Source organism: Macaca thibetana, chromosome 5, assembly GCF_024542745.1.
Source record: "Macaca thibetana thibetana isolate TM-01 chromosome 5, ASM2454274v1, whole genome shotgun sequence".
Lineage (NCBI taxonomy): Eukaryota > Metazoa > Chordata > Mammalia > Primates > Cercopithecidae > Macaca > Macaca thibetana.
Window position 1 is genome coordinate 5331655 of NC_065582.1, and position 18142 is coordinate 5349796.

Sequence of the window (18142 nt, forward strand, 5' to 3'; positions counted from 1 at the left end):
GGATGTAATTTGATTATCCAGTCCTCAACTTCATTAATCAGGGAAATTCCCAGGAAAACCACAATATTGTTTTATATTTGCCAGATGAGCAAAACCAATTTTTTAATCCTAACAATACAAAAGTGTTGGTGAGAACATGGAACAGTAGAAAAATCTCAAAACACTGCTGGCAGGACTATAAACTGGCACATCCATTTGGGAAAACAATTTATGATCTAGTAAAATTAAATATGTACATATTCCATGACACAGCAAGTCCACTTTGAGAAAGTCTTGCACGTGTATCCTAGGTGCTATGTACAAGAAGGTTCCCACCTTCATGGTTTATAATAGCAACCCAAATGTCCACTGTGGGAAAATAAACTGTGGCATATTTCTATTTACGTACATGGCATGCGGCACAACAATGACCCGAATAAACAACAGTCGCGCGCTGCAACGTGGGTGAGAATCACAGACATGCTGCCGCAAAGCGAGGGAAAGGATGCAGTTCAAAATTATGGCCGGGCGCGGCGGCTCACGCCTGTAATCCCAGCACTTTGGGAGGCCGAGGCGGGCGGATCACCTGAGGTCGGGAGTTCAAGACCAGCCTGACCAACATGGAGAAACCCTGTCTCTACTAAAAATACAAAACATTAGCTGGGCATAGTGGTGCGCGCCTGTAATCCCAGTTACTCGGGAGGCTGAGGCAGGAGAATTGCTTGAACCCGGGACACAGAGGTTGCAGTGAGCCGAGATCGCATGATTATACCCCAGCCTGGGCAACAAGAGTGAAACTGTCTCAAAAAAAAAAAGAAAACAGTATATTGTTTAGAGATATGAACATACATGGAAAAATCATAAAAACAAGGAAAAGATGAACACAAATAGGGACACTGGCCACCATCTTGGAGGGCCAGGGAGAGAGGGAAATTGGGGCCCACAGGTGCTTCTGAGGTTTGATCAGGTTCTGGTTCTTAAGGTGGGTGGCAGATACAACAGGTGGTCATTTTAGTCTTTAAAATGTGCGTATAAAAGTGTGTTATCGGCTGGGTGAGGTGGCTCACACCTGTAATCCCAGCACTTTGGGAGGCCAGGGCAGGCAGATCACTTGAGGTCAGGAGTTTGAGACCAGCCTCGCCAACGTGGTGAATCTCCGTCTCTACTAAAATTACAAAAAGTAACTGGGCATGGTAGCACGCACTTGTAATCCCAGCTACTTGGGAGGCTGAGGCAGGAGAATCACTTGAACCAAGGAAGTGGAGGTTGCAGTGAGCTGAGATCACGCCACTGCACTCCAGCCTGGGCGACAGAGCGAGATTCTGTCTCAGAAAACAAAAAAAAAAGTGTGTTATCTATACTTTTGTACGTAAGATACATTCTACGGGTAAAAAATAGAATAGATCATGGAGACATAATACAAGGTGTTATGATCACCATGTGATAATGATTTTTTGGTAAGTTAATATGCGTACAAAAAAGAACAGAAGATACGTCAACTGATAGTTGCGGTTATGTCCTGACTGTGGCACTGATCTCCTTCGTGTTTTCTGTGTTACAGCTTTGTGTACTGAGCCTACAGTTTTTGCAAGCTTTTTTAAAACTGAATTAATCTAAGTACATCAAGTATGGCACCGAACCATGCTACCCAATGTGTTTCCAGCTTCCCAGAAAGAGCGTCCCGATCCTTTCCCCACGTCCAGCACACAGGCCACATATGCTCGATGATACAGGAGTTGGTTTGACATGAAATAAAAAACAGCAAAATTTCTCACATCATAACTGATAACTACTGGGTATCTATTTATCTCTATTCTAATCATCCTTTTATGTTTTAAAGTCCTACTTCTGGCTTTACTTCATCCCTTACTTTCCCTCCTCTTCCCATGGGCATTTTAAAGAAAATCTCTCAAACAGGGCCTGGCATATATACCAAGCATTCAATAAATACTAGTTCCCTCAATACCACGCAGTGTCTTGAACAAGTTAACACAATCCTAGCTCCAGTTCTTCACAATAACTGAGGAGATACCTTCTTGCCTAAACCTGCGCACTTTCAACACAGAGTCCATCATGTGGCAAGGGCCACAGGAAGGAGAGGCACGCTTCCCATCCCCACTGCACCCCGCCCACAGCCTTCTCCCAGCCCTACTCAACCCCACCTTTGTCCTCTCCAGATATACTAAGCGGTTATTATCTTAGCAAATAAAGTACACATAAAGCTGATGTGCTAGAAGCGATGCAATAATTACACTGAAATTAAATATTATGTAATGCTAACCATATACAACAAATAGAAACTTAATACAACAGCCGGGCGCGGTGGCTCACGCCTGTAATTCCAGCACTTTGGGAGGCTGAGGCGGGTGGATCACAAGGTCAGGAGTTGGAGACCAGCCTGGCCAACATGGTAAAACCCCGTCTCTACTAAAAATACAAAAATTAGCTGGGCGTGGTGGCAGGCACCTGTAATCCCAGCTACTTAGGAGGCTGAGGCAGGAGAATTGCTGGAACTCAGGAAGCAGAGGTTGCAGTGAGCCACGATCACACCACTGCACTCCAGCCTGGGCAACAGAGCAAGACTTCGTCTTGGGGAAAAAAAAAAGAAATTTAAAACAACTAAATTTATTTTTAAAACAAAATAGTTTTCATAGTCTCAACTTTAAAGTTATAAACATTTAAAATATAATATTGGTTAAATACACACAAATCATTAATATTACTTACATTATATTATTACTCTTATGGGCTCTTCCAATGTTTTCACACCACCGATATTTACAAATATCATAAACCAGTAATTCTTCTGGGAAAAAGTAGTTCCAACGCCGAATTCCTAAAATGCAAATAATGTTTCTAAAGGTACTATCACTCTATCATATAACAGTTAACAAAGGATGAGATTAACTTTACCTCCTTTAATGCCATCTTTATTCACCAAAGAAAGAACAAAATGATCAACTTCAGGATAGGGAGAGCACTGAAAACCTTCAATGGTTTCTACTGCAACAGAGAGAATGATGTATAAATTACAATAGCTGAAAGCTGAGAAGTTACATTTTGATTAAATGCTGTTGAGTACAATTATGGGTTTTGCAATCTCTCGGCCTTCCCTCACTTTTTGCAATTTCAGTCAATTCATGTTTGTTATACTACAAGGAAGCAGGTAAAAGTCAAACCTCTCAATTAGGTCAAATGTTAACTAATTTCATAAAAAGCGCTTGAAATAATTTCAACTGCTGTCTTCATTTTGGCAAACAGAAAGGCAGTCCCTCACATCCGGAACAGGCCTAGCTCCATCAGCCAGGCCTTGGTGTTGCCATGCGCTAGCCTGGCACGCCTACCTCAGCCTGGGCATTGTCCTGTGAACACAGGCACTCACAGAACGTCAACAACAGATAAGGCCCCTGTGGTCATGAGGACTCGAGGAACAGATAACCCCTGGGTAATCATGTCCTAACACAGCCAAAACAGGAACATCTTCCAAACCACAAAAACGACCAACACCCCGATCTCAGTGAACATAAGCAACTGGTTTTTGTTTGTTCGTTTGTTTTTAACAAATGACACTGTTAATTTCTATTCTGGTTTCCCTTCAGTTAAGCTTTACTAAGAAAACCAGTCATAGAATTGTGCCTGACAACACCCAACGCAGAACAAACCCCAGGGTTCCTGGTGTGCTCCCCGCGCCCACCCATTCCAAGCCCAAATCCAATCCTCCCGCTCCTTTCCAACCCCTCTTCCCAAGATGCCCCACTTTACTGAGGTTCCCCGTGGTGTGTGCTGGCCATCGCTTCCCTGGCAATACACTCAGCTGACCTGCTACAGGTGTGTGCCCTGAGGCCTTTAGCTGGCAGGTACTGACAATCCAATTATATTTTCTAAAAAGCTACTGTAGTAATTTAGAATGACCTATTTTAAGTATCGCTTAATTTTTTTTTTTTCTTGAGACGGAGTCTGGCTCTGTGGAGTGCAGTGGCGCGATCTCGGCTCACTGCAACCTCCGCCTCCCGGGTTCAAGCAGTTCTCCTGCCTCAGTCTCCTGAGTAGCTGGGACTACAGGCACCCGCCACCATGCCTGGCTAATTTTTGTACTTTTAGTACAGATGGGGTTTCCCTACATTGGTCAGGCTGGTCTCAAACTCCTGACTTCATGATCTGCCTGCTTTGGCCTCCCAAAGTGCTGGCATTACAGGCATGGGCCACCGAACCCAGCCAGTATAATTTTTTTTTTTTTTTTTTTTTTTGAGACGGAGTCTTGCTCTGTCACCCAGGCTGGAGTACAGTGGCGCGATCTCGGCTCACTGCAAGCTCCGCCTCCAGGGTTCACACTATTCTCTGCCTCAGCCTCCAGAGTAGCTGGGACTACAGGTGCCCGCCACCGCGCCTGGCTGATTTTTTGTAATTTTAGTAGAGACAGGGTTTCACCGTGGTCTGGATCTCCTGACCTCGTGATCCAAGTTTGCTTTAAATGAAGTTTATGTTTCACTTACTAAAATGATATATATAATTGGAGAAATATTGGAAAACATATTAATGTGGAAATGTGAGATGTGGACTCTAAATCAATGTCTATAAATACATATGAAACAGAAGAAAATAAACATAAGAAAATGTTATCTATATTTTAAAGTAAGCTTGTAATCATACTATACACATAATTTTAGAGACTACTTTTTCTTTTAACATCACAAATGGGTGTTTTCCACATTATACAGGCTTCATAAATTTAAATTAAACAGCTAGAGGATTTCATAGTATATAACCAACTCACTTTTGCTGTACATTTAGATTGCTTTCATTTTTTCACTATTATAAATAACAACAATATACGAAAATATGTGTATAAAAATGTTTACTGGAGGGTTTATGTAAGAAATATTTGAAAAAAACGCTCTATGTTCTTCAATAGAGGAATGGGTAAGTTATGACAGAGCTGTACCATGAAAAACTACACAACCATTAAAAGACTGAGGAAGATCTCTCTACATATATTGGAAACATAGGAAAAGCTCTTCTAGGTTAAATAGAAAATGACTGCAGTATTTACCTGACTGATCGTGGACAGAAGGGTGAAAAAGAAATTTAAGTTTTCATTTTGTTATGTGTTTATTTTATACAAATAACTTACATTATTTTTGTAGTTTTTTGAAAAACACCATAAAATGAAAATTAGTGAATAATACTTTTTTTTTTTTTTTTGAGATGGAGTCTCACTCTTGTTGCCCAGGCTGGAGTGCAGTGGCACGATCTCAGCTCACTGCAACCTCCGCCTCCCAGGTTGAAGCGATTCTCTTGCCTCAGTCTCCCGAGTAGCTGGGATTACAGGCACCTGTCACCATGCCTGGGTAATTTTTATATTTTTACTGATTTCACCATGTTGGCCAGGCTATTCTCAAACTCCTGAACTCAGGTGATCCACCCACCTCGGCCTCCCAAAGTACTCGGATTAGAGCATGAGCCACCACGCCCAGCGAATACTTCTTTTTTTTTTTTTTTTTTTTTTTGAGACGGAGTCTCGCTCTGTCACCCAGGCTGGAGTGCAGTGGCCGGATCTCAGCTCACTGCAAGCTCCGCCCCCCGGGTTCACGCCATTCTCCTGCCTCAGCCTCCCGAGTAGCTGGGACTATAGGCGCCCGCCACCTCGCCCGGCTAGTTTTTTGTATTTTTTAGTAGAGACGGGGTTTCACCGTGTTAGCCAGGATGGTCTCGATCTCCTGACCTCGTGATCCGCCCGTCTCGGCCTCCCAAAGTGCTGGGATTACAGGCGTGAGCCACCGCGCCCGGCCGCGAATACTTCTTAATAAACATCTTTTTCATACTTTTTGCGTTTGAGATGGAAACCCTGAAGTAGATGAGCGATTGATTGATTAACTGACTGGCTGAGACAGGGTGTGATTCTGCTGCCCAGGCTGGAGTGCAATGGCACCATTAAGACTCAGTGCAGCTTCAACCTCCTGGCCTCAAGAGATCCTCCTGCCTCAGCCTCCTGAGTGGCTGGGACGACAGGCATGCACCACAACTCCTGGCTAATTTTTGGATTTTTTTGTAGAGATAGGGTTTTGCTAAGTTGCTCAGGATTGTCTCTAACTCCTGGGCTCAAGTGATCCTCCTGCCTCAGTCTCCCAAAGTGCTGGAATTACAGGTGGGAGTCACTGTGCCTGGCTAGAGGTAGTTTTTGAAAGATCAGTGATTATGAATACTTAACATTTAAGATTTTAAAGGCAAAACAGATTCTGTATCCTTACATTTTGATAGGAAATTTTTTTTTTTTAATTACCTGAAGTAGCTGCGTGCAGTGGCTTGTACCTGTAATCCCAGCATTTTGGGAGGCTGAGGCAGACAGATCATTTGAGCCCAGGAGTTTGAGACCAGTTGGGCAACATGGTGAAATCTCATCTCTACTAAAAATACAAAAATTAGCTGGGCGTGGTGGTGCACGCCTGTAGACCCAACTACTCTGGAAGCTGAGGCAGGAGGATGGCTTGAGCCTGGAAGGAGGAGGCTGCAGTGAGCCGAGATGGCACCACTGCACTCCAGCCTGGGTGACAAAGAGATGCTGTCTTAAAAAGAAAACAAACATCAAAAAATTTACCTGAAGTGCCGATACTGTTAAAATATCCAACTCCTTTTTGTTTATTCTGAGATGGGTCACATGTAAGAATGCGTAAAGTATCTGAGAACCTGAAGAAGAAATGGGTAAAAGAAACAAAGCACCATTACACTGGAACTACAAGGCCTGGCTACAGAAAGGATGCTGAATTCCTAATAGTTTCTCATTAAAATCCTTTGTTCAGCAGATAATTGTTCTAGGACATTTATTCCACATTTGCCCACAAAACCACGAACCCCACACATATAAAAAATATGATTTGTCAATTAAAGAAAATAATTTTTTAAAGAGTAGGTTGGTGATTACTTATAATACTATCCTCAATTACAGAATGGATCAGGGACTCTAGGACTGCTGAAGCCCTGTGTCTATGGTTTCACATCTGCAGATTCAACCAACTGCAGATCAAAAGTATGTTTTTTAAAAAACAATAAAAATAGGCCAGACGCAGTGGTTCACGCCTATAATCCCAGGACTTTGGGAGGCTGAGATGGGCTGATCACCTGAGGTCAACAGTTCGAGACCAGCCTAGCCAACATGGTGAAACCCATCTACTAAAAATACAAAAATTAGCCAGGTGTGGTGGCAGGCGCCTGTCATTCCAGCTACATGGGAGGCTGAGGCAGGAGAATTGCTTGAACCTAGGAGGCAGAGGTTGCAGTGAGCTGAGATTGTATCATTGCACTCCAGCCTGGGTGACAGAGTGAGATTCCGTCTCAAAAAAATAAGTAAATAAGTGAAAATAAAAAATAAAAATAACAATAAAAATAATACAAATTAAAAACAATATAGTATAACAACTATATGGCATGTGTACTGTATTAGGTATAGGCAATCTAGCAGGATTTACAGTATTATATATGGAGGATGTGTGTGGGTTACGTGAAAATAGTACATCCTTTTATATATGCAGATTTTTGTATCCACGGGGGTCTTGGGATAATAATCACCCACAGACACCAGGTGACGACTATATAACTCTATTCACCAAACATAAAGAGCCTTTGAATTTTTTGTTACAACAATTGTAGAGGTGTGACTTATAGGAAGAAATGAAGGAAGAAGGAGGGGTGAGAGCAAAGGGAAAAACAGATTAAAGTTAACGGAAAGAAAAGGTACATTCATAATCATAAAGGATTTAGCCTTTATTTCAAGAAGTAAAATACCTGGTACTGACTTGGAATACACAAAAGACAAGGTGACTGTATTCAGTAGAAGAACCCTCCACCTCTGTAAGATTCGTATTTAAACTGCGAAAGAAACAGGATTGGGTAATCGGGAGATTACCTGCACTTCCGGCTGTAGTTGCTTTTCCCCTAGGAGCTAGAACTAACAATGTTGCTTTTCGCACTTCTCCATAAGTGGTAGAAAGAATGTGACCTTATTCTGGTGCCCACAGGGGGTGGCAGGAAATATACAATTTGTACACTCCTGCTATGGCACTTCCCATTTTCAGAATCTCAGATACTACTACCGCTACCAACAACATTCACTGAGCAGATGCCATGAGCTGGGCACAGCTGTATATGTTTTATGTGCACAATTTTAACTTTTTAAATGCCCTCGACAACTCTATAAGGTAGGTGTTAGTATCATTTCCATTTAAAAGTAGGAAACTCAGACCTTACTTCTGAGACATGTTATTAAAAGAACTCAAAGAGTACAAATATATATATGAAGAAAAACAATCCATCTTCCATCCTCCTGGGTAACGGCTGTTAACTGTATAACCTGATACAACTATCCCTACAGCACTGTATTTTAGACAATTACTAAAATTAATTTCCGGAGAACTTTTCCTTAAAATTATATTTAAGCGGCCGGGCATAGTGGCTCACGCCTGTAATCCCAGCACTTGTGAGAGACCAAGGTGGGCAGATCACTTGAGGTCAGGAGTTTGAGACCAGCCTGCCCAACATGGGGAAACCCTGTCTCTACTAAACATACAAAAATTATCTGGGTGTGGTGGTGCACACCTGTAGTCCCAGCTACTTGGGAGGCTGAGGCAGGAGAATCGCTTGAACCTGTGAGGCAGAGGTTGCAGTGAGCTGAGATCACACCACTGCACTCCAGCCTGGGCCACAGAGCAAGATTGTCTCAAAAAAAAAAATTATATTTAGAAAGGCAAAAGGAAAAGAATTACGGCAAGATGATGGTAATTTAGTCTGAACCTTAACCATTTTTTGGGCTGAAAAAGTTGCCAGCCTAGAAAAATGGGGAATGAAGGCAAATACAGTAAGTCCTCATTTAATGCCATTGATAGATTCTTGGAAACTGCAACTCTAAGAGAAATGACATCTAGCAGGTCTTTGAATAATGTTCTTTTGTTCAACATCATTTCCTTATAACGGCAGTCCCCAACCTTTCTGGCACCAGGGACCGGTTTCCTGGAAGACAATCTTTCCACGGGTGGGGCGGGGGCGAGATGGGCTGGTTTCAAACTGAAACTGTTTCACCTCAGACCATCAGGCATTAGATTCTCATAAGGAGTGTGCAGCCTAGATCCCTCCCATGCACAGTTCACAGCAGGGTTTGCACTCCTATAAGAATCTAATGCCACTGTGGATCTGGCAGGAGGCAGAGCTCAGGTGGGAAGGTGGCTGCTCGCTCGCTCGCCTACTGCTCACCTCCTGCTGTAGGGTCCAGTTCCTAACCACAGACCACTGGTCTGTGGCCTGGCGACCACTGCCTTATAACATGGATGAGAAAAAACAACTGGATTCATCATACATCACTTTGTTTAAAGTTCAGTTTCCAATAACTTATCAACATCAAATGATGACTTGTTACAGTATTTCTGTTGAAAGATGACTTTCACAGATTTTATTTTTTTTTATTTATTTATTTTAGTTTTTAGCAATGGGGTCTCACCCTGTCACCCAGACTGCAGTGCAGTGGTGCATTCATAGCTCACTGCAGCCTTGAACTCCTGGGCTCAAGTGATCCTTCTACCTCAGACTCCTGAGTAGCTGGGACGACAGGCATGTGCTACTGTGCCCAGCCAACTTAAATACTTTTAAAAAATGAACGAAACATGGGAACCTAAAGTTTCAACAATAGAACTCACAATAAATTCCAGAGTGTCAATATAATGGAAATTTTACACAGGCATTAGAAGTTTTATTTACAATTAATTGTTGGCAAATTTTTAACAAATATTCATAACATCAAGTAGAAAAAACAAATGACAATCATCTAAATAATAATCTCAAGAATATTTTTTGAATAAAGGAGCTATACAAATTATATGTATGTGCATACATGAAAAGAAAATGAGGCATTTAATAGTAAAATATTTCCAAATGCAATACCAGTAGTACTGTTTTCTTCTTTACAGAAGTGATAATCATTTTAGAAAAATTAGAAAATATACTAAATATAATCCTAAAAAGATATACAGAGAAAATTAAGTGTTCAAATATATGTTTTACTATTATCTTTTAGCTAATGGAGAAAAGAGAAAGGTTAACTTAGAACTGTAAGAACTGGCTGGGCGCAGTGGCTCACGCCTGTAATCCCAGCACTTTGGGAGGCCGAGGTGGGCAGATCACCTGAGGTCAGAAGTTCGAGACAAGCCTGGCTAACATGGTTAAACCCCATCTCTACTAAAAATACAAAAATTAGCTGGGTGTGGTGGCGGGCACCTGTAGTCTCAGCTACTCCGGAGGCTGAGGCATGAACCTGGGAGGCGGAGTTTGCAGTGAGCCGAGATCATGGCACTGCACTCCAGCCTGGGCGACAGAGCAAGACTCTGTATTCAAAAAAAAGAGCGGTAAGAACTGACTTTTTCTTAAGGTAGAATGAATTTAGATGATTTACATTTTAGTAATACACAATGCCATTCACTGTTTAATAAATAAATATTCATGAATACAAAATGGTTTGATGCTGCTACTACATACCTGACATTGCTGACCAAAGAAGAGAGAAAATACTGATATTCGTCAGAAACATCCTTTGACGGTATAGGAAAAAATGTGTTATCTTCAGTAACCTCCAAAGCCACACGCTTTCCTATTTTTGATGATTTATATAGCCGAAAGTTTCTATTTCTTGTATAAACTCCTACATCAAAAAGTAATAAAACAATATGAAAGTATGTTTTCTGTGATTAGTTTTATAGTCAGCAAATATTCAATTTTTATATAGCATTAATAAAAGAAATAAGTATTTTCTACATGTAGCTGTAAACAAAATAAACAAAATTAAAGCACTACATAAATTAAAATAAACTGCAGTCAGCATGGAGGAATGCCACATTCTGAAATAGCAAACTCAATTATTCTGCAGCAATTCTGCAACCAAAACAAATGGAAAAGCTGGATGCAGGTATTGGAAAGTTTGAGACAACCAGAGAGCTTCTAAGACAGTGAGGTTGTGCCATGCCAAATCCCAGAGAAAAGGGAAGGACCAAAATCAAACAAATATCTAGAATAAATCTAACAACATATGGATAAGATTTCTATTCAGTAAATTATAAAACATTATAGAGAAAAATTAGAGAATCCCTAAGTAAATAGATGGGCCTACCATGTGCATAGATTGGAAGACTCAGTATTATAAAAATGTCAACGCTCCCCAAGTTGATCTGTAGAGTCGAGGCAATCCAAATAAAAATTCTAGCAGGATTTGTTTGCGTAAACTGGCAAACTGACTCTAAAATTTAAACAGAAGTGCAAAAGCTCAAGAATAACCAAGAAATTCCAAAGAACAAATTTGGAGGAATTGTTTTTCCTAGATATAAAGACTTACAACAAAACCATATTAGACAGTGTGGTGCCTATCTAATATATAAAACTATATTAGACAGGAATAGATCAATAGAACAATGAAGCAGAACAGGGTCCAGAAACAGACCAAAATATATACAGCCACTGTATATGGCAAAGGTGGCACTGCTGAGCAGTAGGTAAAGGACAGTCATTTCAACAAACAGTGCTGAGCCAACCGGATATTCACAAAAGAAAACATGAATCTTGACTGCTCCTCACTGAATAAGCAAATGCTTTCCAAGTAGACTGTAAATCTCAACATAAAAGCCATGCCAGGTACAGTGGCTTGTGCCTGTAATCCCAACATTATGGGAAGCCATGACAGGAGGATCACTTGAGGCCTGGGCAACATAGCAGACCCTGTCTCTACAAAAAATAAACAAATAAAAAAATTGTGTTGCTCTATGATACTTAGAGAGAGAGAGAGAGAGAGAAAGAGACAGAGAGGGGGACAGTGAAAGGAAAGGAAAAGGGCAGGGGAGGGGCAGAAGGGAAGGTGGAAGGGAAGGGGAAGGGAAGGGTAAGGGAAGGTGGTAGGGAAGGGGGAAGGGAAGGGGAAAGGAAAGGGAAGGGGAAAGGAAAGGGAAGGGAAGGGGTAAGAGAAATTCGACGGGGGAAGGGGGAAGGGAAATGCGAAGGGGGAAGGGGGAAGGGAAATGCGAAGGGGGAAGGGGGAAGGGAAATGCGAAGGGGGAAGGGGGAAGGGAAATGCGAAAGGGGGAAGGGAAGGGGGAAGGGGGAAGGAGGCAGGGAAAGGGGAAGGAAAGAGAAGGGACGGGAAGAGGAAGTGAAGGGAGAAGGGAAGGGAGAAGGGAAGGGAAGGGGAGAAGGGAAGGGAAGGGAGAAGGAAAGGGAAGGGGGACGGGAAAGGGAGAAGGAAAGGGAAGGGGGAACGGAAAGGAGGAGGGAAGGGAAAGGAGGAGAGAAAGGAAGGGAGGGGAGGGAAGAAATTGATTTAAAAATGTGGTCGTATGCACTTGTAGTTCTAGCTACTGCTGAGGCTGAGGCAGGAGGATTGCTTGAGCCCAGGAGTTCAAGGCTGCAGGACCATACCACTGCACTTCAGCCTGGGCAACAGAATGAGACCTTGTCTCTAAAAAATAATGAATTAAACATAAACATAAAAGGCAAAACAATAAGCTTTTAGAAGATAAAGAAGAAAAGCAAAAGAATACCTTCATGGCTTTGGGATAGGCCAAGTTTTTTTAACAGGATGCAAGAAACACTGACCACAGAGGAAAACACTGATAAAATCAGACTACTACTACTATTTAATGACTTATGTTCCTCAAAGACATGACTAAGGGTGCAAAGACAACCACATACACACACTACAGTTTACCCTTGAATAACAAGGGTTTCAGCTAAATAGCACCACTTATATGTGATTTTTTTTTTCTTCTTTCTTTTTTTTTGATACTGAGTCTCGCTCTGTTGCCCAGGTTGGAGTGCAGTGGTACGAACTTAGTTCACTGCACCCTCTGCCTCCCAGGTTCAAGTGATTCTCATGTATCAGCCTCCCGAGTAGCAGGAATTACAGGCATGCACCACCACTCCGGGCTAATTTTTGTATTTTTAGTAGAGATGGGGTTTCACCATGTTGGTCAGGCTGGTCTTGAACTCCTGACCTCAAGCAATCCACCTGCCTTGGCCTCCTAAAGTGTTGGGATTACAGGCGTGAGCCAAATTTTTTTCAATAAGTATACTGGAAACTTTTGGGGGGACTTACAACAATTTGAGAAAACTCACAGATGAACCATATAGCCTAAAAAATTAGAAAACGTTAGAAAATAATTAAAAATAATTAGAAAAAGTTAAGTGTTCATGAATGCATAAAATATATGTAGATAGCTAGTCTAAGTTATCATTTACTGCCATAAAATGTACATAAGTCTGTTATAAAAAAGTTAAAATTTATCCAAACATATGCATACCCTTGCAGACTGTACATGATGCCATTCACAGTTGGGAAAAATCTAAACAAATGTAAAGACAGAGTATTAAATCATAACTGCGTAAGATTAACCATAGTACATACTACACTACCACAATAATTTCTTAGCCGCCTCCTCTTGCTATTGCAGTGAGCTCAGGTATCTGCCTACAACACGGCCTGATGCCAGTCCTCTCCATCTGAGCAGGTCATTACACCAATCAATTGCGTTTCACAGTCAAAAGTGATCCTTGGCTGGGCGCGGTGGCTCACGCCTGTAATCCCAACACTTTGGGAGGCTGAGACGGGTGGATCACAAGGTCAGGAGATCAAGACCATCCTGGCCAACACAGTGAAACCCTGTCTCTACCAAAAATACAAAAAATTAGCCGGGCGTGTGGTGGGCGCCTGTAGTCCCAGCTGCTCGGGAGGCTGAGGCAGGAGAATGGCGTGAACCCAGGAGGCGGAGCTTGCAGTGAGCCAAGATCGCGCCACTGCACTCCAGCCTGGGCGACAGAGCAAGACTCTGTCTCAAAAAAAAAAAAAGAGTAGGGTATCAGTAATGAAGATTTTGGGAAGTCAAAAGTTATACATGGATTTTGATCTACACAGAGAAGTTGGTTCCCCAAGCCCTGCATTGTTGAAGAGTCAACTGTATGTGATTCCAATTACACAGTAAAATACAGGCAAAACTAACGCACACAGTTAGAGGACAGAATAGTTGTTACCCTGGGACAGAGGGAGGGGTCCTGACTGGAAGGGGGATGAAGTTGGGGGTCCTGGTCATCTATCTCTTGTCTTGGGTAGTGTGGTGACAAGGGGTGTTTATTCTGTAATCAAGTATATATTTTTCTGTATAAATGTTATACTTCAACAAAAAAGTTTCTTAACAAGATTTCAGCATATACTATGAAATCTCTGAACTTTCCAAGGATGGTTTAGGAAACGACTTCCCCACCCTCTCTGGATATGTGAGTAAATCCAGGCGTATGTATCAAGAGGACCAGGGAGATTTTCTTGCTAGTCCGGTAGCCTGACTTCCAAGGTTAGGTGTGCTGTGACCTGGGGTACTGTGTTATACTGGGGTAGAAGCAGAGACAGGTGCTGGCCACTGCTGCTCTCCCTGGATCAACTTCCTGTTCTGCACTCGGCCTCACTGACTGCAGGCTAGTCCCGCCCGGAGACGACATCCTGCTCATAAAGCAAAACCTGTCAGGCTTGGAAGGAGGAGCCTCTGCCTGTGTGACTGCTCCACCTCACACTCCTCTGTCTTTCCAAGTTCTGGTGCTCGATTGCCAGGGGTGCTAGAAAAACATGAAATCCAGCAGGAACACGTCCCTAATCTCGGTACACTGTTGGCCTGGGATTCTGACCTATACCTTAAACCTACCTTCCCTCAGCCTTTACACACTGAAGCTCTCCGAGGTGTTCAAAGCCAGCAGCAAAAATGTTGCTGTCTGGCGGTACAATGGCTCACACCTGTAATCCCAGCACTTTGGGAGGCTGAGGCAGACAGATCATGAGGTCAGTAGTCTCAGACCAGCCTGGCCAACATGGTGAAACCCTGTCTGTACTAAAAATACAAAAATTAGCCGGGCGTGGTGGTGCGCACCTGTAATCCCAGCTACTCAGGAGGCTGAGGGAGGAGAATCATTTGAACCCGGGAGGCGGAGCTTGCAGTGAGCCGAGACCGCGCCACTGCACTCCAGCCTGGCGACAGAGCAAGACTCCGTCTTAAAAAAAAAAAAGAAAGAAAGAAAGAAAAAGAAAAAACCTGCTGCTGTCATGGCTTTTGAAATCACAAGCTAGAGCCTCAGTATAAAAATGAGGTGCAGTTCACCAAATGGGAGCTGTTATGTTAGGGTCTTGATTGGCCTGTTGTTGAATTATGCTCAAGTCCTGTCAGCCCAGGGCTTCTGACATCCTCAGGCTCTGAGACCAAGGCCTAGCAAAGCCACACTGGGTTAAGAAATCACTGGTTTCAACACAGCACGAAAGCTGATGAAATGGGCCCTGCCACGACCACTGAGATCTTCGGCGAGGAAAGCAGCCAGGCTCACTGCGCCACGTGAGTACTGCTTTTACACTGGGTCTGTTTTTTAAATGTCTGTACTCTGACTTAACCTCTCAGCAGTCCTGGAAGAAGCTGGTCCAACTGTTCCTGTAAAACTCCCTCAACAGGAATCCTCTGGACACGCAGAGCAGAAGGCAGCCACAGCCATCCTCTGCTGGAGCTCAGGCCGGCCTGGACCCCTCTAAGATCTCTGGAGAAAAACCTCACAGATTCCCAGCACCTGAACTCGCTGCTTGCATCCTGCTGGGGACTTGGGCAGTGGAAGAAGCGAGAATCCCAAGCACGGTGACGAGTGGGCACCAACCTGTCACTCACGAAAGCACCAGGACCGTCTGATAGAGACAGCTGTCAATCTTACTTACCAAGATCCACAAAAAGATGCTTCTCTCCCACGTTATTCTTCACAACTAGAAACGAAAGGTCAGGACTGCTTTGCTCAGCTGACCCCAGCATCTCCAGTTTCTCTGAATTCAATGTCCAGCTTTCCCCTGTAGCCTTCTCTGTGAAAGAAAATCCTTGTCTTGCAGGTGCTTCCAAAAAATGGGGAAATCCGTGGCCTGTTGTCTCTGAAGCGCTATCATCATCTTCACTGCCAAGCAAGTCAAGAGCAGGCTGCAAAATTTTTCTCAAAAAATTACCTGAGGAAAAAAGCTGTTATGATTCACCCGATTCTTCTTTTCCACACACCATATCTTAAGGTCTAGCCATGAATCCACACATGACAATTTTATACAGAAAACCATTTTTTAATTTCTGGTTTCAAAACCAAGTTGCTATAAATTGTTACACGCCAGTCCTGTGACTTCCTTCCTTTTGTGAAATCGTTTACCTTTTCAAGTCCATTGACTTGGGAGCCTGGTGTCAGATGTAAACAAATCATCTTAGAAGGGAAAGTTCATTTGAGAAGATGTGTCAATGCTGCCGGTAGGGGCCTGAGCCTAAGAGGCTGTCATCCAGAAAACACTACTTATTAACACATACTGGGACATTCAATGATTAAAGAATGAAGGGCCTCGTGCCCTTAAGGGATCATAAAAATAATAATAATGAAGAATGAAGGTTTATATAAGGAAACTGCTGCTCAGCTAACAGACAGAAGCACTGAGGAAATCTCAGGGAGTCGGGGTGCTGGCAAATTTCTCAAGAGCTTATTTTCTCTCCTTTACCTGCCACGACATGCCCCTGCAAACCCTGGCTTTCACAGCCGTCAGCCCCCAGGCTGCTGCTCCTACCTCTGCCTCAAACTGGACACAAAATGGACTACGGCCTCGGAGCTAACATCCACAACAAAAGCAATTCGATACATTTACTGTACTTCAACATTTATTCTAAGAACTCTGAGTAACAGTAGTCCTATCTGTACCATGAAAAGTTGGTAAGAAAATCCAGAACTTCTTCCAACTCTCACATTTTACACCATGAAATCAAATAATTTGGCTATTAAGTTGCTTCACGTATACCAATACTTAAGAAATGCAATATTGTAAGAAAAATTTAATTTTAATCTGTAGAACTGTTATTGTTTAGATTCATTCTTCACTTTATTTACCAGAAAGGCTTGGGTCCTTACATTATAACAAATGCATGCTCTAAATTCAAAATTTTCTTTCTTCACATTAGATTTTATTACTTGCCTACTCAGCCAGCTGTGGTGGCTCATGCCTGTAATCCCAGCATTTTGGGAGGCTGAGGTGGGCGGATCACTTGAGGTCAAGAGTTCGAGACCAGCCTGGCCAACATAGTGAAACCCCGTCTCTACTAAAAATATAAAAATAAGTTGGACGTGGTGCTGGACACCTGTAATCCCAGCTACTTGGAGGCTGAGGCAAGAGAACTGCTTGAACCTGGGAGGAGGAGGTTGCAGTGAGTCAAGATCATGCCACTGCACTCCAGCCTAGGTGACAGAGTGAGACTCTGTCTCACAAAAAAACAAAAACAAAACAACAAAAAAAATTACTTCCCTACTCAAAGAAACAAATCCAATTTCTTACAAAGCACTAAATGTCAAAATCAAAGCAAAAGCATTTGGTCTCGCAATGATATGCTGGTATGGGATGGATTCCTTCTGGAATGAGGGAGAGAAAGTAAACACCAAGTGGAAAGAAATCACAACACATCAAAGGACAACAAAGCAATCTAAACCCAAACTGATAAAGCTAATTTTCCTGAAAACTTAACATTGCAGTTACTTGACCCCACACAACAAGAGAAGAGAGTGCACGGTTGCAGAAACGGAGGCAATGGCAGTGCTGGGGAGGCCACAGGCCTTGGAACCCTGGCATGAAGCAACCATGGCCAGGACCATGACATGAGGCCTGTCACCAGCATCAATGCTAACACATTGGCCCCAGCAAACCACACTGCTTTCTACTTCCCTTCCAGGATCTTATTGCTCCCAACCCTCATGAGGACAGGAACTATCTTATTTGCTGGAAATAACTCAAAAGACGAGTCAGTCAGAAATTTGAGGTATGACAGCAAACTGGCAGAAGAGTAGTTTTAGGCAGATCAAGAGCTAGGATCTCTTACATTTAACTGAATTCTCTTCTCTGAAAGGCTGACAACAGCAACTAGAAATGTCATCCAAAGATACACTAAGGGAAGAAAAAAGGGAAAATTCTGAATCACTTCATATTCTCTGCACCTCTGGCTCTGGCAGCTCCTAATTCTAGGGCAAAGGGGCTGAGGTGACAGCCCAGTTACCAGGCCTGATCACATCTCTCCAGCCACACTAGACCATTCACTGTCCCCCATTATTAGCCACACACTCT

General features: G+C 42.8%; 1 protein-coding gene across 9 annotated transcripts in view; it reads right to left on the minus strand.

The window, feature by feature from the left end:
• PRIMPOL (primase and DNA directed polymerase) overlaps positions 1–18142 on the minus strand; it is a 42006-nt gene that overhangs the window by 5032 nt on the left and 18832 nt on the right. For 6 of the 9 annotated variants that reach the window (XM_050791695.1, XM_050791694.1, XM_050791703.1 and 3 more), the window contains 5 exons: positions 15734–16009; positions 10495–10657; positions 6575–6663; positions 2893–2982; positions 2707–2815 (listed from right to left, as the gene is read on the minus strand). In XM_050791695.1, the coding sequence (XP_050647652.1) occupies positions 2707–2815; positions 2893–2982; positions 6575–6663; positions 10495–10657; positions 15734–16009 (727 nt within the window). The remainder of the gene's footprint in view (positions 1–2706; positions 2816–2892; positions 2983–6574; positions 6664–10494; positions 10658–15733; positions 16010–18142) is intronic. The other 3 variants (XM_050791698.1, XM_050791697.1, XM_050791700.1) reach the window with 2 other exon arrangements.